This window comes from Pelophylax lessonae (assembly GCF_965119305.1).
Source record: "Pelophylax lessonae genome assembly, chromosome: 4".
NCBI lineage: Eukaryota > Metazoa > Chordata > Amphibia > Anura > Ranidae > Pelophylax > Pelophylax lessonae.
Window position 1 is genome coordinate 254584851 of NC_138771.1, and position 24708 is coordinate 254609558.

General features: G+C 42.1%; 1 protein-coding gene across 2 annotated transcripts in view; it reads left to right on the forward strand.

The window, feature by feature from the left end:
- OSBPL8 (oxysterol binding protein like 8) overlaps positions 1-24708 on the forward strand; it is a 377827-nt gene that overhangs the window by 46166 nt on the left and 306953 nt on the right. For both annotated transcript variants that reach the window (XM_082257116.1, XM_082257117.1), the window contains exon 2: positions 15261-15297. In XM_082257116.1, the coding sequence (XP_082113242.1) occupies positions 15261-15297 (37 nt within the window). The remainder of the gene's footprint in view (positions 1-15260; positions 15298-24708) is intronic.

Sequence of the window (24708 nt, forward strand, 5' to 3'; positions counted from 1 at the left end):
TAGTGTTTGTATTTGATAGAAGAACTTTAAACATTTTTAGTGGAAGCCAGTTAAACTTTCTCTTTCATCTATATTGGGTTGGTTAGCAGATGAAAGGGTAGGGGGGATGTGTGATTGTTATGAATAGGGATAAGCAATTGTGTCTGGGTTTGGTTTTTAGGGAGTTCATCGAACCCAGAGCAAAAAATGACAAACTTAAAGGATGGGTTAGGAGCATGTTACATGTTCCACTCATTTTTAGTGTGGAACATGTAACATGTTCCCAATGCTGGAGACACTGCCAGATCCCCTCTCCCTGTGCCAGTAGTATGGGGATAGGTTCCCTGTACTAGCTGTCAGTTTTTGGAATCAGCGTGGCCGTGCAGGGCTCCACCCACATGGCCATGCCATTCATTAATTCACAGAGTTCTGTGAAATGAATAAACTACAAGTACCGACATCCTTTGCGGATGTTAGCTGGTAGTTCTCAATGAACTACCACGGCGCTGTGGTAGAGCATTGATTCCTCCTGTCAGTGTATCTGCTTGCCCTGTATGGGATGTATCATCAGTGATCTGCTGATTGCTAATGCAATGCTTTACAGCTGAGGTGTCCAACCTGCGGCCCTCCAGATGTTGCAGGACTACATTTCCCATAATACTCTGTCATCTAAGAGGCTGGCAAGGCAGTATGGGAGATGTAGTCCTGCAACATCTGGAGGGTAGCAGGTTACACACCCCTGCTTTACAGGCTTAAAAAAAAAAATAATATGCCTATTTATTACCTGCAAAAAAAAAATTTGCATTTTTTTTTTTTTTAAGTGAACTTATCCTTTAAAGTTGAACCCCATTGAAGTTTGTTTTGGGCAAATCTTGATTAATTATGATCATTTTGAAGGCTAATAGGCAATGGAGTATCAAAAAAGGGCATGTTGAGGTGGGCACTTCCATATAGGGGACATGTACAAATGCAAAAAATATTTTTTGTAAATACTGTACAATACTGAGAGGGTCCTCCTTTTAATGCGACTTTGAGGACAGCATAGGAAAGACACTTATCTTTTGGATTTCCTCTGCTGAGGAAATACCTTTTAAACTGTATGTTGTGTTAGGAGACAGTACAATTTTAAGGGACAGTGCAGAATACAGTGTTGCGGATGCTGTCAACGAAAGTTGTGCTGTTCTGTAACACCTAGCTGAGAAGAGGACCCAGGGACCACAGTGAAGGAGGGTCAAGGGAAGGCTATTGTATTCTGACAGGGGGGACTCTCTCCATCAGAATACACAGATCAGCGCTTGCAGCTATTGGCTTTTCAGCATATCCTGGCTTCTGTTGAACAGACAGCAGTACTCACGGACCTTCTAAACTGGTTGATTTTTGGTCTGTGTATACCCTGCTTATGAGGTGTAGACAGAATTTTTTCGCTGCCATCACTAGGGACCTCAGCACCTTCAGTGCTGTTGCTGGAGTAGAAGAAAAACCTTTCCCTAATGCACCTTCATGCCATCATAGTGAAACACCCCGCTTGTGATCTTTGTTACCCTGCAGTGCCAGCTACTCAGCTGCTATTATTTTGCCCAGAAGGCCATTTGTTAGCTGCCATTATTTTTTAACAGAAAGCCTTCCCTGCTTTTTCACCAGCATTTGGGATGAGGGGTGTTAGGGTGCTAGCAGTAAGGAGAAGAAGAAAAATATGAGGCAGCTTCAAAGTGTTTCATTGCTTCTAGTTGCAGGGGGAAAATCTGAGGACTTACTGCCACCTTCCCAGTGGGAACCCAAAATGCAGCACTTTGAGGATGTGCTGTGACAATCCTTGCTGCGTTTCATGATGGTGGCCAGATCACCGGCACTGAAGGCATAGCTGCAGAGGAGAAACGTATGGCCATAGGCTGGCTCCCCATCCACATCACAGATGGATGGGCAAGCATTAGCAAATGAAGGGGAGAAATCATGCGACCAGGGGGAAGGTCAGTCTGGCTTTAACTGAGAGGCAGGTAGTAGGATTTGTGTGTGTGTGTGTCTGTTTTTTTCTTTCTTTTTTTTTTTTTTATACTGCGTTCACAGGTTTACATTTTTTAATTATTATATTTTTTACATTTTTTTTTTAAATCATTTTCTTGCAAGGCCATCTCTGCCCTTGTGAAGCAAACCTGAAACAAAAGCGTAGTTGCAGCAAATACAGTATACTACCTACACTACACTATTAAAGAATATATAAAGCTAAAATGTATTTTTTTTAGCTTTGTGTAAAGTACTGAATGGATAAAACCCAGGTCAGTCATTTAAAAAAAAAAAAATATGTCTAGGTGTAATTGTAGTGGTAAAGCCATGGTTCAGCTGCCTGCTTTTACTACCCTTCTGCCCATGTGAAAGAACCAAAACAGAAAATTGTGGTTTTTCATACTTTAAGGCTCCGTTCACATGTGAGCGTATGGATCGCGGGCAGAACTGCCGCGGTTCCGCCCGCGATCCGGAGATTTATTGCAAATCGCGGGACGCCTAGCGTTGCCCGTTGATTTGCAATAGCCCCCCAAACGCCGAGCGATGTTGCCGCGATTTCCGCCTGCCGAATCGCGGCAACATCGCGCAAACAAAATCGCGGGACGCAATACGCTCCAAAGAAGCTCTTGTACTTCTTTGGAGCGTATTGCGTCCCGCGATTTTGTTTGCGCGATGTTGCCGCGATTCGGCAGGCGGAAATCGCGGCAACATCGCTCGGCGTTTGGGGGGCTATTGCAAATCAACGGGCAACGCTAGGCGTCCCGCGATTTGCAATAAATCTCCGGATCGCGGGCGGAACCGCGGCGGTTCTGCCCGCGATCCATACGCTCACATGTGAACTGAGCCTAATGCCCAGTACACACGATCCGAAAATCGGGCGACGTTCCATCCGTTATTTTTCGTATTCTAGCAGCTCTCAATAATATTCGCTTAAAGGGAGAGGTTACTCATGATACGAATTTTCTCGGACGATAATTCTTAGCTTCCGGTATGCGTAACCACGCTGTAGCGTGTGAGGGGAAAATGATGTCTACTGCTCATGCGCTGTCTACTGCTCACCATTTTTTTCGGACGAACAACATACTGATAATACGATTATCGTACGATGTGTTATAATACGATCAAAATTTTTATGCTTGCACGACCGGATAATATCGGGTGAACTGTTGTGATCGCCTCTCGTAAGCTGTGTACTAACGATCCGATTATCGTCCGATCCTTTCACAAGCGTTAATTTTCGTCCGATTTTCGGATCGTGTGTACGGGCCATTGGTCTTCCCTTCTCATTCTGTAACAAATCACACAGCTTTGGTATGCTCGATACTGAAATAGCTAATGGATGCCGTACATTCCACTACTATCAAAGAAAATTGTATTTGCTGTGTCAAATCCAGTGTGTCTAATGTTTTGATCCTTAGGAACATTTGGAGGTAAAAATAGACTCCAGTAATATATGCTAATTTTATTTTTAACAATGATTAAGAGCAGATTTGTTTATTTCTGGAAATTGCAATTAAAATGGAAGTGAAATGGAATGAAGTGATCATTTGTTGAAAAGCATGTAAGATTTTATTTTTCTTGCACCTGGTAAATTTATTCACGGGTTTTATATTGCGTTTCAGAAAACTTGGTGCTGTTAATTTTAAAACGGTAACAATCTGTATATGGTTCTCATTTGATTAATGCGACATTTACAGGGCAGACAGGCAGTACCTGAAAATACAAAGAGGTAAAGTAGGACAACCTGAAGCAGTAGGAAACCTTTGATGTGGGCAAAATTTCCATCTACATTGGTGTAGTGATCTGAGAATACAGAACATAAGGAAAACTTTTATTCATGTAGAAGTGTTTCAGTAAATTGAATTTAAAATGAAAGGTCAATATGCTGGATTTGGCAATAAGGAAGATTCTATTGTGAATGTTTTCACTTTTAAACGTAGATTGTGAAAACCTCACATTACTTGCTCTTGGTTTATTTATTTAAAGGTTGCTGTTGTGACATTTTTTTCAGGCTGAAACATTGTAGCTTGTTTGTTTCCTGGTGCTTGCGTAGGTTGGCCCTTTTGCCGTGTGTCAGTTCCCAAATGATGTCACCCGTCGGTAATGAGACATCGATCATCTCTATATGTGCTACCTTTATAGAGCAACCCATGTTCCTCAGGTGGGAGTATGTTTAGAATCAAAGGCATATCTCAATCATGTGTCAACTATTGACTTCAACATTGCTGCCTAAATTAAGTTCCATAATGCACTCATAATGTGCATCTCCTAGAAAGAAAATAGGCTTTGTATAATTACAGTAATAGAGCTCTGGAAACTGGGGTCAGTAGGTACTTGCAAGCTGCTCAAATTAACCCATCCAAAGGGAAAAGATGATGTGACTTGAAATAAGGGAAGTGTTAAAGAATGTCTTTGTGTGTGTGTGTGTGTGTGTGTGTGTATATATATATATATATATATATATATATATATACACACACATACACCTAATGGCAGGCCGCAATAGTGGGAAGCTGCATCTGGAGGCAGGATAGTGACAATCTGAATCTGTTGGAAGCATAGGTATGTGCACACCCTAATCACCCCATGCTGTGCCGATTCCCCCTGCTTTCTGTCTCCCTCATGCAGTGCTGCCAGCTTCCCTCCTCTCAGAAGGGAGAAAGGGGCTGGTAAATATTTAATTAACCGACCCCTTCCTTTACTGAATGAACACAGTGAGTGATCTGTACCGACCGTTCCTGTCTTCATTCTTAACTGAAGCACATTAAACTACGTATACTGCATGAGGCAGAGAAAGGGACTGGGGAACCTCTGTCCTCATTTTCTTTCTCTGTCTCAAAAGGCAGACATCAATGGTCTGTTTTAGACCATTGATATTTAACCAAAGCCCCATCACAGGACTCCTAAAAGAAATTTGTAAAAATAATTATAATTAAATTTAAAAAAAATTACTGATTGATACTATCCACTGCTCTGCTGATATATGCACAGTGTGCATGCTGCACACACCAATGGGTGATAGGATAGTAACAAACTGCGTCTGCTGGCAGGATAGTAACAAACTGCATCTGGTGACAGGATAGTGACAGTCTGCATCTGGTGGCAGGATAGTGACAGTCTGCATCTGGTGGCAGGATAGTGACAGTCTGCATCTGGTGGCAGGAATAGTGACAGTCTGCATCTGGTGGCAGGAATAGTGACAGTCTGCATCTGGTGGCAGGATAGTGACAGTCTGCATCTGGTGGCAGAATAGTGACAGTCTGCATCTGGTGGCAGGATAGTAACAATCTGCATCTGGTGGCAGGATAGTGACAATCTGCATCTGGTGGCAGGATAGTGACAGTCTGCTTCTGGTGGCAGGATAGTAACAATCTGCATCTGGTGGCAGGATAGTGACAGTCTGCGTCTGGTGGCAGGATAGTGACAGTCTGCGTCTGGTGGCAGGATAGTGACAATCTGCATCTGCTGGCAGGATAGTAACAATCTGCATCTGGTGGCAGGATAGTGACAATCTGCATCTGGTGGCAGGATAGTGACAATCTGCATCTGGTGGCAGGATAGTAACAATCTGCATCTGGTGGCAGGATAGTAACAATCTGCATCTGGTGGCAGGATAGTGACAGTCTGCGTCTGGTGGCAGGATAGTGACAATCTGCATCTGGTGGCAGGATAGTAACAATCTGCATCTGGTGGCAGGATAGTAACAATCTGCATCTGGTGGAAGGATAGTGACAATCTGCATCTGGTGGCAGGATAGTAACAATCTGCATCTGGTGGCAGGATAGTAACAATCTGCATCTGGTGGCAGGATAGTAACAATCTGCATCTGGTGGCAGGATAGTAACAATCTGCATCTGGTGGCAGGATAGTAACAATCTGCATCTGGTGGCAGGATAGTAACAATCTGCATCCATTGGCAGGATAGTAACAATCTGCATCTGGTGGCAGGATAGTAACAATCTGCATCTGGTGACAGGATAGTAACAATCTGCATCTGGTGGCAGGATAGTGACAATCTGCATCTGGTGGCAGGATAGTACCAATCTGCATCTGGTGGCAGGATAGTGACAATCTGCATCTGGTGGCAGGATAGTGACAATCTGCATCTGGTGGCAGGATAGTGACAATCTGCATCTGGTGGCAGGATAGTGACAGTCTGCTTCTGGTGGCAGGATAGTAACAATCTGCATCTCGTGGCAGGGTAGTGACAATCTGCGTTTGGTGGCAGGGTAGTGACAGTCTGCGTTTGGTGGCAGGATACTGACAGTCTGCGTTTGGTGGCAGGATACTGACAGTCTGCATCTGGTGGCAGGAATAGTGACAGTCTGCATCTGGTGGCAGGAATAGTGACAGTCTGCATCTGGTGGCAGGAATAGTGACAGTCTGCATCTGGATGCAGGATAGTGACAGTCTGTATCTGGTGGCAGGATAGTGACAGTCTGCATCTGGTGGCAGGAATAGTTACAGTCTGCATCTGGTGGCAGAATAGTGACAGTCTGCATCTGGTGGCAGGATAGTAACAATCTGCATCTGGTGGCAGGATAGTGACAATCTGCATCTGGTGGCAGGATAGTGACAATCTGCATCTGGTGGCAGGATAGTGACAGTCTGCTTCTGGTGGCAGGATAGTAACAATCTGCATCTGGTGGCAGGATAGTGACAGTCTGCGTCTGGTGGCAGGATAGTGACAGTCTGCGTCTGGTGGCAGGATAGTGACAATCTGCATCTGCTGGCAGGATAGTAACAATCTGCATCTGGTGGCAGGATAGTGACAATCTGCATCTGGTGGCAGGATAGTGACAATCTGCATCTGGTGGCAGGATAGTAACAATCTGCATCTGGTGGCAGGATAGTAACAATCTGCATCTCGTGGCAGGATAGTGACAGTCTGCGTTTGGTGGCAGGGTAGTGACAGTCTGCGTTTGGTGGCAGGATACTGACAGTCTGCGTTTGGTGGCAGGATACTGACAGTCTGCATCTGGTGGCAGGAATAGTGACAGTCTGCATCTGGTGGCAGGAATAGTGACAGTCTGCATCTGGTGGCAGGAATAGTGACAGTCTGCATCTGGATGCAGGATAGTGACAGTCTGTATCTGGTGGCAGGATAGTGACAATCTTCATCTGGTGGCAGCTCAGGGCTCCCACTGATGATGAATTATGGTGACTTGAATTATTTTACCCATACCATTTTTTACACCATTACATCACCACCAGCCGTAACTGTTTATACAGGGCAGGATGAATCGATGCTTTCATGTTGTTTACGCCCAATTCTGACCCTACCATCTGAATGTCGCAGCTAAAATTGAGACTCCTCAGACCAGACAACATTTTTCCAATCTTATAGTGTCCAATTTTGGTGAACCTGTGCAAATTCTACCCTTAGTTTCCTGTTATTAGCTGACAGGAGTGGCACCCTGTGTGGTCTTCTGCTGCTGTACCCCATCTGCTTCAAGGTTCGATCTGTTGTGAGTTCAGAGATGGTAGTCTACATACCTGTGGGTTGTCACAAGTAGTTATTTGAGTTACTTTTGCCGTATCATCTCCAACCAGTCTGCCCATTCACCTCTGACATCAACAAGGCATTTTCGTCCACACATGTGCCGCTCACTGGATATTTTCTCTTTCGGACCATTCTCTGTAAACCCTAGAGAGGGTTGACCATAATAGCCCCAGTAGATTAGCAGTTTTTAAAATACTCAGACCAGCCTGTCTAGCACCAACAAGCATGCTCCATTCAAAGTCACTTCAATCCCCTTTCTTTCCCATTCTGATGCTCGGTTTCAAACTTCAGCAAGTCGTCATCACCACATCTAGATGCCTAAATGCACGGAGTTGCTGCCATGCGATTGGCTGAATAGCAATTTGTGTTACCAAACATTTAAACAGGTGTTCCTAATAAACTGGCCGGTGAGTCTATATATTAGTGCACCTAAAAGTGACAATTACATTTCCAGTAGAGGATAAAAAAGATAAACGATTGGATAATGTTGTATAGTTTTAAATTGTAAATAATGGATCAGGACCAGTGGGAACACCCTAAGGTGTGCTGAAAAATCCAAAACGGCAAGGTGGGTAGGCAGGGAACCAAGATCTCGGTGAGGAGGAGCTTACTAAACAAGGTGACAAGAAATGTAATGGGACTACAAATATAACTGAATGATCACTTCTGAATGGACTGACAGTCGTTTTTGTGCTCTGTACATAGATACATGGAAAATGGATTCTTATCGGCCTCCTCTTCTGCTATCAAAAAGCAGCAGCAGATTTCTAGCATGCCTATATAGGCGTGTTCTTAATGTATAGACTGATAAGCTGTGGTCACACATTGCAGTGCTGAAAGCATATGAGAAGAGCAGTACACCCCAGGCATGGGGAGACCTCTGACCATGGAACTCAATACATCCACAATGAGCTTCTTTGCATTTCATAAATTGCTTCCAGATGTGCTCCTTGATCTTTCCTCTGGAGACCAGATTTAATTCTGTTTTAGTCTGCAGCAGCGCTGTCCTTTTTAGGAAACATATTTTCTGGCTTGCAGAGTCTTTTTCTTATCTAAAATAGACATGTTTATTTGTGTATGGCATCTATAGAAAAACTTGTAATGGAGCAAGAGAAGTAGGTTTGGAATATGTCTTCGTGGCTTCCTGTGGAAATAGTGTACTTCATGGATTTCCATGGCTGAGAAATTGGACGTGCCAGGTAGCATGCTTTATTCCATTGCCATTCTGAATAATCAGGATGAAATGCGCTGTCCGGACGCACAGATGTATTCATAAATAATCTAGACTCCCCTTTATGCAATGTTGTATTGTGATAACTATATGGGGTAATATTTATAATGATGGTGTTCAGTATATGCAATGCTTTTAATTTAACAATGCCTTTATTTACAGTTTCTCTACATTTATATGTAGACCAAGCTGACCTGCAGAAGTTACAGTGAGGGGGGGTTGGGCCAATCTAGACCACTGCCAGGGGGTGCTTACAGCGGTCACCTTTTAATACAGTTTTTTGTTCATTGTTTGGCATGAAAGAACAGACTGTGGATTACAGACATAATACTAAGGTATACTACATAGTGATAAGATAGCAGTCTAGCATCACCTTTAAGGCTGGGTTCACACTCATGCAATGCAGGAACCAGCGCAATAACTGTGTGGGTTCCTGGGTAGCACCTGAATTGCCGGCGGTTCACACTGACATCAACAAACCACTTCGGTTGTCAATGTAAAGTTAATGACACCCACAGATCGGTTCGCAGATCGCAGTGCAAACTGTGAAGTTGTGTAGAAATCGAATTGCATAGGTGTGAACACCCATGGGATCTGATTCCAGTGCGGACCAAAAAAGGGTCCTGCACTGTTTTGGTGCAAATGCGATGCGATTTCAGCCATACTGTTTGTATTTCTGAATTCACATTGCACAGACATGTGTGATCTGCACAGCAATGCGGTCTGAATCACATGTGTTGTCTTCGATCACACAGGTGTGAATCCAGCCTAACAGTGTTACAACAGTAAACTAGTATTTCCGCAAGTCTGTCTTCTGTGTAAGTGCTCATGCACAAGTCTACATTCACATGGACATAAAAAAGTTTCTGCGTTTAAATGATACCTGTTTTTTTCTTTTAATAGTGGTTCTAAAGGCATAAGGTTTTTTTTTCCCATGGCATTAAGGTAAGAAACCTTCTGGGTGCAGCACCCCCCTATACTTACCTGATCCATATCTCAATCCAGAAATGTGCATGAGAGCAGCGGCTCTCCTAAATCTCCATCTCCTCATTGGCTCACACAGAAGCAGGAGCTATTGGCTCCTGCTGCTGTCAATCGCAACCAGTAAGCCAATGAGAAGAGAGTGGGGGTGGGGCCGAGCCATCCTCTATGGACGATGTCGGGAGCGAGCTTACTATTAGGGGCACCCAGCAGGCTGGAGGAGTTTGGACCACCAGCGGGGGACCCAAAAAGAAGAGGATCAGTGCTGCTCTGTGCAAAAGCATTGCACAGAGCAGTTAAGTATAACATGTTTGCTATTTAACCACTTAAGCCCCGGAGGATTTGGCTGCTAAACGACCAGGGGGTATTTTGCGATTCGGCACTGCGTGACTTTAACGGACAATTGCGCGGTCGTGCGACGCTGTACCTAAACGAATTTGGCGTCCTTTTTTTCCCACAAACAGAGCTTTCTTTTGGTGGTATTTGATCACCTGTGCGATTTTTTTGATCACGCGCTATAAACAAAAAAGAGCGTAAATTTTGCAAAAATAACAATATTTTTCACTTTTTTTTATATGAAATGAAATTCCCCCCCAAAAAATGTAAAAATCAAAATTTAACATTTTCAGCCAATTTGTTTTATGCTACCTATGTTTGGTAAAAAAAATCGCAAAAAGCGTATTTTGATTGGTTTGCGCAAAAGTTATTGCGTTTACTAACTACGGGAAAGATTTATGTCATTTTTGTTGTTTTTTTTCTAACGCGTAATGGCGACGATCTGCGATTTTTTTTTTTTGCGGTCCTGCGACATTGCGGCGGACAGATTGGACCCTTGACTGACATTTTTGACACTTTTGGGGTTACCAGTGACATTTCTACAGTAATCAGTGCTATATATATGCACTGTTACTATAAAAATACACTGGTAGTGAAGGGGTTAACTTTATTTGAGAGGGAGGGGCTGTGTGTGTCCCTAGGGGCGTGATTCTTACTGTGATTGGCTGTGGCTTCAGCTGTATGCAGAGTGATCAACTGATCTACATAGTAGATCCATATGATCATCTCTCATACAGAGGGGAGAATGACAAGCAGCTTGTTTACACAAGCTGCCTGACTTTCTCCCTCTCCCCCGCCGATCGCAGAGTGGCCGGCGGACATCGGGTCCACCGGTCACACGCGCGGGGGGGTCCGTGACCACGCGGGAGCGCGCCTCCGGCGGCGCGCGCTCGCTCCCTAGACCCTCACAAGCTAGTGACGTAGCCCTACGTCACTTTGCCTGTGAGGGGCTGACCGCCGACGTAGATAGTCGTGCGGCGGTCGGCAAGTGGTTAAGAAAAAAAACCTTAAGGCTGCATTCACACTTGAGCGTAACGTTTTTTACTGCAATTTTTACCGCCATTTTACCGCGATTTTCAGGTGTTTGTTTCAGGCGTTTTTGGAGGCAGGCATTGACATCTATCAAAAACGCTGGTAATCAGCCCAAAAAGAAGCTCATGTACTTTTTTCAGCTACAGGCGTTTTGCTTCAGGCGTTAAAACGCTCAGATGTGAACAGGGGCCATTTAAATGAATGGGGTTTTACTTGTTGGCCTTTTTTTTTCAAACGTTTTTTTTTTTGAGCGTTTTTGGAGCTGAAAAACGCTCAAAAACGCCCAGGTGTGAATGGAGCCTTAGAATTACAGATTCATAAAATTGCCCTGTTTTTTCAGTACCAGAATACATACGCAGGTCCTCAGATGCATATTTTTGTATTTTGTGTTACACATCTGAACGCAGTGCATGTTTACGCACAATGTGTAATGCAGCTGCATTCAGATCCATAAATAATGCTTGTGAATGAGTTTTTCCTGCCATTTGAATGAGGACCAAGGCCGCAAGGGCGACCATATAGTGTGCAAGAGCATATAGGACCTTCACTTACCCAGAAGCCACAGCGGCTGCATACAACCACCGATCGCAACAATTGCAAAATGCTGCTTTACGCACGTATACAGCAGTACTTGCATAAACGCGCATTTGGATGTACAATTCTTGACAAAGACATTCAGCATCCAGGGCTGTACTTGCATACGTGCGTCTATACAAGCACCATTGCATACCTTGGTTAAGCCTGACTGTTTTCTGGATGGCTGTACACAGCATCTGCGGCTCCTTGGGAAGATTTTACACAGGTTATGTATATTCCTGCATTTTGTGCTGCCTTTGCAGTCCTGTTCATGAATACCAGAATAGGAGTAGTCTTAGTAACTTGGTGTCTAGCTCTGCTTAGGCTTTTTTCCACTCTGAAATGAAGCCTTTCCCAACCACGGTTCTGTGAATCCCTTGGGTTCCTCCAGAAAGGTTCCTAGGGGTTTCTTGAGCAGTGAACAATGGTGGGTATTGTTCACCCACCTATGCTCACGTTCAGTGTAAGGAGGCAAATTTCCAGGAACAACCAATGTAAGGGCTCACTTCTAGAATCCCCTGCAAAGTAAGGGGACACTTTTCCATTGATCATTAATGTAAGGGGCACTTCTCCACTGGCCCCTAGTGCACAGGGACATTACAAGTTTCTCTTTTATTTTCTGCCCTCATTTCATTTTATGATTATTACTGAAAATAAGTTTATTATAAAGAGCTAATGGTAATGAACTGTAGATTTATTTTAGCAGAGGATCTCTGCGAGCTGAACATTACTTTAAGGGTTCATCTAGTGCTGAGAAAAGCTTTTCTAGTAGGCTGCCAATGTTGAGAGCCTGGACTTTCCTTTTCCAGCCCCACACCTTCCTAATGGTCCATTATTATTATGGGCACATTAACCAATAATAAGATATTGAGTTGGGAGTGGTGGGACAATGGCAGCTAGTTGAAATATGCATAAGTGCACCCCAGAATGCAAGGTTCACAAATCACTCAGTAGGGAAGCTAAAGGAAGTGCCTTAGATTTAATTTAAGTGCTTCCTATGTAGTTGTGTATAAGGATGTTTCTTTCGGTATGAGTCTGCATGTCAGTGTTTGATCTCTTCAGCATTTCTCTTTATACTATGTGTATACATACTAGTGTTGCTGTGGGTGAGGTTTTTTTTTCCACAGTACAGTCACAGCAGAAGGCTTTTGTTCCTATTGCTTTGTTCATTTTTACATGTTGTGACAGAGAATGGACCTCATCTTAAAGAGATACTGCCAACAACCTAAAAATTGCATGTAAACGCTGGTTAAAATCAAGTATTTTACATACTTTGCAGGGTTTGTTCCTTTCCGTACGTTATTTTTTTAAAATTCAGTTGCAATGCGCCTTTTAAAGCTGAATTCCAGGAATTCAGTAACTTTGCACACAGAGCAGCTACAGTATGTCCTCCCCTCCCCTTTGCTGCCATTTCACAAAAACATTTGTATTTTGTGAGTTCACATAATACAAAGGCTTCAGTGAATGGGCAGAAGTAGGGCAGGGGCAGGCATAGCAGTTCCAGCGATTCTGCTCTTGAAGGAACCAAGACCACAGTTAGCAGGGTTGGACCTTATGAAGCATAAACCTGTCAGATGGGAATAATAGAGCTAGGTCTAAAAGGCATCAGGCACCTCGCTGGGCTTCACTCATGGAATGCCTGCAGATTTTTCAAAGTAACTGAATTCCTAGAATTTAGCTTTTAACTATTTACTGTCTGGGCTTTTAAAGCTTCACCACTACTCCTTTCACTTCCCTACATAACGTTTACATAGATGCCAGGGGAGTACTGAAGGGGACACTATAAAGTATCAATTGAGTGACAACTTTGCCTTCGCTGGGGCTGGTGTCATCACATCCAACATTGTGGTGCCCAGCAGCAGTCACGGGACTTTCAGAAGTCTATACAAGAGAAACTTGTACAGGTATATAAAAAAAAAAATCAAATACATAATGCACACATCATCCGGATCAACACTTATTTTCTTAATTTATTTGACACTTTCAATGATGGATTTTACAGACCAAAGAAGGGTTTTCATACACGTTAATGAAAAATATGGTTTAGACAACTCTGCTTTCTCAAATGATCACTCTCAAATGAGTGTTCGCACCAACTGAAGCTTTCTGATGAAGTGGTCAAAATGCATCAGTGAGTGGCCCTGTCTGGCAGACATCCCTCGATCGAAAAATATCAACTGAAAAACGGGTGCATCTGTCAAATTGGAACAGCTGAAGTTGGAGTTTCGACTATCTACGCTTTGTAGTGTGGATGGAGGAATCTGTTTATTTTTTGTTTTTTTCTTTTAGCATTCAGACTGAATGAAAATGCTATTAGTGTATAGCCAGATTAGGAGCTAAGGGCTTTTGTACCATGGAGCTGAAATACCTCTTGTAGGCATTAGCCACTGTGGTCAAAATTGCAGACTTTCTCACTCCACCATAAGTCTTGTATTCTACTTTATCTGCCTTGGGGGTCATTATTGTATGCAGTGCTGTATCCTGGCCTAGGCCAACAAGGCCCAGGCCTAGGGCGGCACTTTGCAGGGGGGCAGCAAAAAAATATTTTATTATTTGTATAATGACTATGGACTTCCTATTTATTATACAAATAAGTAAAATAATCCTATAATTACAATTAGTGGCAGCAAACACAAGTCCAAATATCTTAAAAGAGTAATCTTACTTGACCCGTGACATGAGGCTGTACTAATGGGCACCGATAAGGCTGCACTGGTGACCACTGATGAGGCCACACTGATATGCTGCACTGACGTGCAGTAAAGAGGCGGCACTGATAACGTGTGGGAACTGATGAAGCTATGCTGATGGGCACTGATAGACTGTGGTTATGGTCTGTGGTTTACAGATGACAGGGTGGGTCATAAACAGGAAGGGGTGTGGTCTTTACAGGAAAGGGCAGGTCATATTTAAATTAGGGGGTGCACAAGTTTAGTCAGGCCTAGGGCAGCACAAAACCTAAATACACCACTGATTGTATGTATCTATGTATTGGTATTTTGTATGTGAAATAGAGTTTTACATTTGCCCAGATGTAGCACACCATTTTATACTGTCTATACTTTATATGTGTAAATAGTGTTGCATCCTCCCTGCTTAATACAGAAACCAGTAGGTTAAACAGATATTCATTACCTATAATACTTTTTAAAGCATGAAGCTGCTTCAGGCTTTAATATATTTTTCAAAATGTCATTAGAGAATTATCACTTGTCGAATTGCTTTGTAATAAGCAAGAGCTTGTATTTGCCTTGACCTGTCAGAATGAAAATATATGGCTTGTAGTCGAGTTTTCTTCCATTCCTGAAAATGCTATTTTAACCTTTCTAGCAATACAGACCTTTAGATTTGCGTAGCACATTGATCTCTGCATTTTAACTTGGGGTGCCTGAGGCATTAAACTATAAGTGCATGCAATGTGCACCTTTTTTATGTACATGTTTTGTTTAATCTAGCACAGTAGCATGATTTTGTATGTCTGAACACAAGTTAACACTATTTATTTCCTCTCTCCCTTGCTCCTGCTCTTTCTGACACGGCTGTATTTACCATCGCATCATCTTGTTTGCCCTTGGCGCTGGATTGCTGCTCTGATTCTCTTTATCACCAATTCTAAAACAGAATCAATCTGAGATCAAAGACACCACTGGATCAACACGTAAGTGTCTAAGCATGTTTATTTGTTCTATGACACACCAACAGGAAGTGTTGTTTTCCACAATCATGCATGCAGTTTTTGATGGAATTGGAAGCTTTGAGTACAACATGTTCTCAGTGGTTGATGTCATTATTGCTTTGTTTGAACTGTAGGTCAATGTTAAATTGGAACTTAAGCTGGCCTTTGTTTGAAGAATTTCTCTTTCAAATTTCTGATGGTTAGTGGGGTCAAATCGACGTTCATGTTCTAAAATTGAAGGTTAACCCGTTGGCGCAGAGCATACGGAAATATGCAGCCCCACTGGACTGGGCTCTTTGCCATGGGTCTGCATATTTGCGTATCTCCCTGCACAGCGAGCTCCCAGCACAGAGATTGGGGTCACACTAAGAGCCCTGGGTCCCGTACTAACGATCGGGACCCAAAACCCTTAGTTACATAGTTACATAGTTAGTGAGGCTGAAAAAAGACACAAGTCCATCCAGTTCAACCTATGTGTGTGTGTTTGCCTTGATTCCGGGTCATCTGATTGCTGTGATATCCTCTGATTGGCTGTCACATTGATCAGTCACTGTGAAGCCCACCCCTGTGTTTTTTCTTTCTTTGTGAATGGAGGAGAGAGACATATTGTATTTCTCTGTCCTTGCAGAGCGGAAAAAAAAAAAAATTGTGTAAAAAGAGTAAATATAAATAGAATACATAAAAAAAAAAAACCTAAATCAAAGTTTGATCTAGGTTAGCGTTTGGGTCAAGGTCAGTGACAGGATTTTCTTTTTTAAATTAGCGTCGTTTTAGGTAGGATAAAAGGAAAAAAAAAAGAAGCAAAATGTCATGTGCACTATTGTTTCTGGGCTGTACTATGAGTGCAAACAACATACACATACGTAGTATAGCTGCAATCGTCTGAAGCAGGAGAATTTATTTTGGGTTGTTTTTTGATGGAAGGTTATGGTAGTAGCAAGAAATATACAGCTAAATTTTAATTTTTTTTTTTTTACTATTATGGGCTAGTTTTCCTGTGATAATAATAAAAAAAAAATCAGAAGATATCCATCACCATTTAGCACCAAATGAAAGCCCAATTTGTCTTGAAAAAATGTGCTATAATCCACAAAGTTAAGATATTTACAGTTCTTATTGATTCTGAAGTCTTGTATTTACATGTACGTTACTACTGCTGATTAAAGATAAAAAATATTACACAATGGAGATTTCTTTTACCTCATATGGCCTGTACTGAGTGAAGGAGAGGAGGATATATGGCAGCCAAGTGGGAGAGTTTACTGATCATCTCTAATTGCCCTATCCACTATATCCTGGGTTTGTTGATCGGAGGAGAGGAGATTATATAGTGACCTGTTGCAAGATTGTATATAATTGAAAAGCGCTGCTAGACCCTTGTGGTCTTTACCTGAGGTGAGCTGCTAGGACCCACTGGGTGGACTCTGGATGGTGCAAGGGGGTGTGAACACAACACACAAAGAGCTGATGCCATTTTGCACTTGGTTTATCACTTTTACCTTTTTCACATTATTAACTATTTTATAATACTTCATTGTGTGCACAATCTATTGAAATGGATTTTGTAGGACATTCACATATGTTTTCACGCGTACTCTTATTTACATATTTTTAGAAGTTTTTTTATTTCACTTACGCTAAAGAAAGTTGTATCTTTATGCTTGGATATATTAACTTGCATTTTCTCTGACCTATAAGTTTTTTGCAGCATCAGTGATCTGGAATTAATTACCCAGTAGGGGGATATATTTATTTATTTTTTTACATTTTTCATGAATTTATTTATTTGCTCATTTGCACATATATTTACTTGCTGCTCAATTGATCAATTTATTTGGAGGTCGCGCCACACATACTTTGCATTTGTTTATCATTACATGTGGGGACACATTTGAGTGTTGGCAGCTGCCTTGTTCTTGTTCACTTAGCCTTTTTTGGTTTGCGCAGAAGTTATCTATTCACTATTATCAATGTACGGTTTTACTAACACATGTCAAAGTTGCAAAATCGTGCTTAAGCTTTTGAGATTTGTTTTACCCTTTGGCGCTAAGGGTTTTACAATCAACTTTTTTTTTTTTCTTTAATACCTTTTTTACTTTTTAAAAGATTTGTATTTGTAATATAAAGGAACAGATACAAAACAAGCATTATGAACCATACACAAACAGCAAATATTTGACAAATTGAACCATACCGAACAGTATACAAACAATTATCAAAAACTTCAAAGTGTAAGAAAGCAAGTGATCCTCATAGGTTCCACAATGAGCAGGGCGCAGAGGAAAAGTTATGCGCCGTGAAATGGAGATCAAAGAGACCCGCCCAATCCCAAGGAGACCCCTACTGGGGGCTAAGACTGTCCCCTAAGGAGAGATAGGGCATCCCCGGCTCCCCATAACTCTGGTAGACCAAGTTGAGGTATTAATGATTTACCCTTATAATAGAGTGCAGTAAAGTTATAAATTCGGATCAAAAGGCTATTGAGTAATATGCAACCCTAAGAGTCGAGAAGGCTTCCAATACCGTGAAGGTAGGGAGCAACTAGCGTCTCAAAATCTTTGCATCAAGCATGGTATGCTCAAGAGAAAATGGTGTGGAGAAGAGAAAGAGAAGAGACAAAAGGTGGGAAAGGAATAGAAAGGAGAGTCAAAGAGGCTATTAAAAGAGAGAACAGAGGAAGAAGCAGACCATGATAAAGAGGGTGCGATACTAGCACAGATGAATGAGGTCTAAAGCCCCGTACACACGTACCGATCGTCGGCCGAACGATCGGCCGTCTTTTGTCCCCGGGCTGTCGTGTCCGCTAAAAAGTGCAAAAGACTGCACACGAATTTTGTCCGCCGACTGCAGAAGTGATGTCATGTAATGGTTAACTTTCCCTGTGTTTTTTCTTTTCTGAGCATGCCCAGTCTTGCAAATCTGCTGTCTGTCGGCCGAATTCTGTACTGACAAGCGAACAATCGGCCGTTCTGGTGTCGGCATACAGAAAATTTAATGCTTGCACGACAGATTCTGTTCGTCCGAAAGTGCGCTGTCGGCTGTCGGAAGCATCATACTAACAAGCCGAAAATCGGCCGATCGGTCGTTGGCCGAATCTTTTCGGCCGACAATCTGCACGTGTGTACGGGCCTTTAGAGAGAGAAAGTGACAGGAAGAAGTTTTCCTGACAGGTCCCTTAGAACAAGAAGGATCAAATTAGTGCTGCAGAGCATGTAACGGGGTTTCAGTAAACTCAGCCCATGGTTCCCACACCACCTCGAAGAGATGCAGATGGTGAGTATCCAGGAGTTTGCTAGCTAACAATTCTTGCGACATGATCCAGGAAATTTTTCTTTTAGCGCGCAATATGGAAACTGAAGGTCGCTTCCAAGCGCTGGCTATGGTCTTTTTAAATACCTTTTGACTGACCTTTGTCAAATCGTTGCATGTACTGGAGAAATGTTGTGCAAATGTTTTTATGAAAATCTGCTAGTGTCTTTTTGTATACAAACTTTTATTGAAAGGAAACAGAAAATGGTGGTACAAAGAGAATTGGTACATTTAGTCCCCGTTCCCATAGAGGCGACCTGTGAGGCGACGCTGCGGACCCGTTCTAATAGGAGCGACGCAAGTCGCTCCGACTTAGAAAAAGGGTCCGGAGCTTCTTTGGGGCGACCAGGAGGCGACCGCCATAGACTTCAATGTTATGAAGTCCGTGGCGGCCGCTCCGAGGTCGCGGCGCGCTGCTCGCACCACGACCTCGGAGGTCGCCAGCCGAAGTCGGATCGCCCCTATGTGAACGGGGGCTAACATGACAAATAATGGCAAAATCTACTAGTAACTGGCCAGCTATAAACTTATTTTCAATGTTGTTTTTTTGCTCACTTCATTAACCTTCTGCATACTGGTCCAATACAGTTTTTCCAGTTCAGAACATTTGTAGAAAAGATATCACACTTAGGCATAAGATGTTTTGTTTAAAAAAAAAAATGTCTACCTGAGATTTATTTTTTTAATTCTTTATTTAATAGTTGAGCAGAGGAATAAACAATTATCTCATCGACATACCATGTAGACAAGAGTATACAGAAATTTTGCCAAATTTGAGCAAATTGTGCTGACTCTCTGGGATGCTGCGTCCATATAGAGAAACCAAGGTATCAATATATGGAAGAAATTATCTTCCTTATTTGTTGTAGGCATAGTGAGATTTTCCATATGTTGGCTTTCTTCAATTCTAGCATATCAGTGCTTCCTAAAAAGGAAATCCGTTGGCTTCTATATCTTGGTTTTGAATGCAACATTGGTAAAGTAAAGTCCCCAGATCCGCTTTACTGTAGACAAAACTAGTCATACGGTGTAATTTTATCTTATAGTTGTCAGACCTACAATGTTAATGACCATTGACCAATAAAGTTTTACTTCTGAAATTTAAAAAAAAAAAAACACTTTTTTAAGAAACAAATTGTGCTTACCATCACATCTGTTGAGATTCCAACTACCATTTGTCTTGCCATTGTTAAAATATGGCCTCATGCACACAGGCATATGAGGCTATGTATGAGGGTAATTTCGGATATATTTTTGCACAGGGAAGCCTGACTTTACTTGTTTGTGGAATATGTCTGTACACAGGAAATACGTGTGATTTTATATTGTAAATGACCTCATGCTAATTTTAGGACCTCTTCTCCACACATAGAAACGAACTTCTGCCATACTTTGACTGTTTTGTGCTTTATAGAGCACATCTCCTCCCAGTGTCACGTTAATGACTCCCATATTATCAACGTAAACCCTTCCAGTGACACTTCCGTCTAGACTGAGGCTTTTAAAAGAAAGCCGGGATATCTAGATAATGGGGCTTTTAATTACTTCGTTTTTTTTTTTTTTTTTAATATTCACTTTGCAGTATATGGAGACTCATGCTGTCTTGTTTGACAGATATTAAAACATAGGGCTTTAGGAAAAATCAGCTTTGATTTCCTCTTCTGGATTTCTTTTTAACTATGCCAGGTGTGTTCCAACTTCACTTTATGCATCACTGATAAAGCTGTTGATGATTTCTTTATAATTATCTGTTAAATTTATATATATCTAAAACTCAGAAAAAAAAATAATCACGTGAGAACAAGGGTTTATCCATTAAAGCTTTTGTAATTGGGGTGGGTCAGGCCAAATGTAGCAGCAACACCTACATTTTTTTTTTAAATACATATTTTTAAGACTATCGTTTTTTTTTTATTTTATTTTAAACATTTTTAAAGAGGAAGTAAACCACCAGTAAAAATGAAAAAAAAAAAAACATGGCCCCATTGTGCCATAATATGCAAGTGTACACAACATATTTATATATTATGGCTTACTTAACTAGCAAAGTGATTTTCTTCCAGCACTGCAATGTCTGCCTTGCTCTCCATCGCTGGCGCTTCCATCTTTGCTTGGGTTTTCTTCTCCGCTTGGAGTGTTAAGCAGTTTTTATTGGCCGGTCCGGGATGATGTAACTCCCACGCATGCACATACGAATTACTTTGTTCCCGCACAAAACTCTGCCAAAATCATAGTCTGAGCTGTGCTTGTTTAAAAAAACGCTTGGAAGGGAGAGAGAGGTATATGTCAGAAGAGACACCATAAAAATCCTACCTGTCAGCATTTTCCTTAAACAACTTCTGCTTTATTATTAATAAAAAAAAAAAAGGCCCTGCCCCTATTTTATAATATACTGACAAATGCATAAAAAACATTTTTGCATGAGCAAATTCATGTAAATCCAGAGTGTAATGTATGATAAAGCTCTATAGCAGCGTGTCGTGTTGCAGTGCAAAGTGTAAGTAGTTTTAAAGGCAGAACGTTTATCTGAACGCATTCTATACATTAAAGCGGAGTTCCGGCCACAAAATCGACATAGTCGATTTTGGGCCATCCGCTTCCTATTTGTCACCTGAAAAAGAAATGGGAAGTTAAGATTTTTTATTTTTTTTATTTTACTTACCTTGTAATTGCAGAAAAAAAATACTCACCTTTCTTCCACTTCCTCCCTCGGCGGCCGCGGCCCGCGCCGTCACTTCCTCTTTGCATTGATTCCTGGGAGCTGAACGTCATCGCTCCCAGGAATCAATGCGCCTGCACCGGCCCCGACGTCAGTTCCGGGTCAGGCGCGTCATACCTTGCTAAACAGCTTCTGGGCATGCCCAGAAACTGTGCAGGGATGACGCTGCGGCCCTGGAAGTGACGGCGGGGCTGGCGCAGTGCATCGTGGGACCGAAGAGGACGGAAGAGGACGCAGAAGAGGATCGCGCTGGCTTCAAGCTGCCCACACCTGAGATGGCAGTGCTGGAGAAGAAATTTTAAAAGTGAGTATTTCTTCTAAAAGGTAAGTGCGAACCGGGACAGATCGGAGGCTAGCCATTTTGGAATGTACTAGCCCTGACTGTCCCGGGGTCATGTTCATTGAAATTTTTTTTTTTGTGGCCGGAACTCCGCTTTAAGATAAAAAAACCTTCCATGTGCAACAGCCTCCTAATACTTACCTGAGCCCTATCTCAATCCAGCGATGTTGCACGAAAGTCTCAGCTGTCCGTGACTCTCCCTTTTGATTGGCTGAGACACAGCAGTGGGCACCATTGGCTCACGCTGCTGTCAGTCAAAGTCAGTGAGCCAAAGAGGAGAGAGAGGGGCCAAGACAAGGCTCTGTGTCTGAATGGACAAAGAGCATTGTCTCGGCTCGGGTGCCCCCATATCAAGCTGCTTGCTGTGAGGACCCTTGGCAGAAGGGAGGGGCCAGGAGCACCGAAAAAAGACCCAATCTGGGCTGTTCTGTGCAAAATCACTGCACAGAGCGGGTATGTATAACATGTTTGTTATTTTTAACTAAAAAAAAAACCCAACAAAACTTCAGTATAACTTTAAGTGCATCCATGTTATAGTGTGCTGCAACACACAGACCTATATGCTTTGCAATGTCGTGTACTAAAGAAAAAATCATTTAGGACCTATTATTGTGTTTGTTGACAGCCAAGTCACGTTGAATGGGCTGTTTAACACAACACGCTTCAACGCACAAAAACGAGTGCGTATGTGTAAACGGGCCCTGAATGTTTGTTTTTCTGGTCCACAATACAGTGTTGTCCTGTGCTAGCATTAGTATTATCAAGAAGGTAAAATATTGCCAATATCTTTTATTATGAGCTAAACAAATATATTTTAGTGCAAGCATTAGAAAAGCTGAAGTATCTGTCACGGTCAAAGGGAATTGAGTGTTTTTAAAAGCTTGCTCTAATATGAATTAAGTTTGTATTTGTGTGGCATTTTTGAAATCTAGACTGATAATATTAGTAAGCTGTTTAAAGAGCCATTAAAAAAAAAAAAAAAAAAAGTACAAGGTTTCCCTTTCAGTCAGACCTAGGTGAAGACCAGTACATTATTCCTAAATTCTGTCTTGCTGGAACTTTGGATTTATGAATGTCCTTTATCTTCCTGATTTATCCGTTCTTTGCTTTTTTCTCTCTTTTTTTTTTTAAGTAGAGAAACTCTTGATCGTATTTTTGTCATCTTGTTTGCCCCCCTGAAATTCCTACAGGTCTGGAATTTGCTTGGTTTCAACACAAACTCAAGCAGTACAGATTTATGTGCGATTTGTGTGATTTCTTTGGATGAAGATTAGATAGTGAAAGTGTGTTCATATATCCTGACTACTGAGAACTGACTAATAATACGGATGCTAATCTAAAATGATTTTAAAAGTGTGAGTAAAGGCTAACTTAAATTATCGTTAAAAACATCCTTACTCCCCCCCCCCCTCCCCCCTCCCTCGTTACCTATCCAGCATTCCCTGTATAAAAAAGATCTGTGTAGTTATTTTATTTTATTTTTTTTTTAATGCAGCCCAGTCATGTGATCCAGCAGCTTTGGCTTCTCTGTGTAAAGAAACATTTAACAATGGCTGTAAATTCTGAGTCATGATGTCACTCATAGGCTCTCATGGCCCATCCATTGTCTGTGCTCCCTCCTCTCCCCTACAGCAGCTGCTCACTGCAACAGGTGAATCAAAGCTGCAGGATCATGTACCTGGACTGGCTTAAAAATAGTACACCGATCTTTTTTTTGTACAGGGTATGCAGGATGAGGAAGTGGGAGGGGACTTTTTTTAAAAATAAGTTCCTGTGTGTTAGGTACCTGTTAGGTAAAGTCTGAAGTGGAGTTTGAGTGATGAGGATTCAGGCGAAAATGTAGTCAGAGATCAGGCCGGCAACAGATCGGGCAAAACAGTATCCAAACGTAATCCAAAGAATGGTCAGGCAGGCAGAAATCATACACAAGCTGGTAGTGAAGTACAGATTCAGCAGGCTGAAGAGGGGTCAAGAATACAGACAAAAGTTCATACATGAAAGTCTATCAAAGAGCAAGCAGTACACCAAGGAAGATATTCCAAACAAATGGGCACTCGGCAACAGGAAGTGCTGCTATTTAAATGCTGGTCAAATTGCACATTGTTCACAGCTGGGTAAATTGTACATTGTTCACAGCTGACAGCAGGTGGGGCTAGTGAGTCCAAGGCAAGCATCAGGCTGGAAAAATCACTGCCAAACTCCAGAGCTTCTCTGTGGCACAACAGGTAAGGCTGCAAGCTACGAAACAAGGAACCTCCCGATTCAAGGACACCCAGGTACATGACACTGTGCCTGTTTGGGTTTTCTTTGGGTACTCCGGTTCCCACCTACACTCCAAAGACATGCTGGGAGGTTCATTGGCTCCTTTCTAAAGTGGCCCTGGTATCTTAGATTGTAAGCTCCTGGAGGGCGGGGACTGATGTGATTTTACAGCCGTGGCCAAAAGTTTTGAAAATGGCACAAATATTAATTTTCACAAAGTCTGATGCTTCAGTTTTTATGATGGCAATTTGCATATACTCCAGAATGTTATGAAGAGTAATCAGACGAATTGCAAAGGCCCCTTTTGCCATGAAAATAACTTAATCCCATAAAAAAATTTCCACTGCATTTGTGAAGAAGGCTTCAGGGTGAGCTGGTTCCCATCTATTCTTCAATTTATTGTATTTTGGAATGCAAAGCTCTGTGGATCCACTCACACTTAAATGTGTTACCCCACACTTGCCTTAAAGACGAATTCCAGGTATGGATGTTTTTATATAGTTAAGATTGGCCCAGCTTGGATCAGTGTAACTATGCATATGCCATGGGATCCCTCTAAAAGCTGTAAATCAGTATAATACACATTGCTATTCCAATAATCCCCACTTGCTTCTGAGTCCTGTGCTGAGTGTCTGTCCTGTTGCATTGGATGAGGGGATGGAGAAGGGGCAGTGATGTTATGTTCTGCACATCGTCCAATCAGGGAAAGCTTTGCATTCACTGAGAAAAAGCAAAGCATTCTCTGAATGGTGCCTGTTCTGAG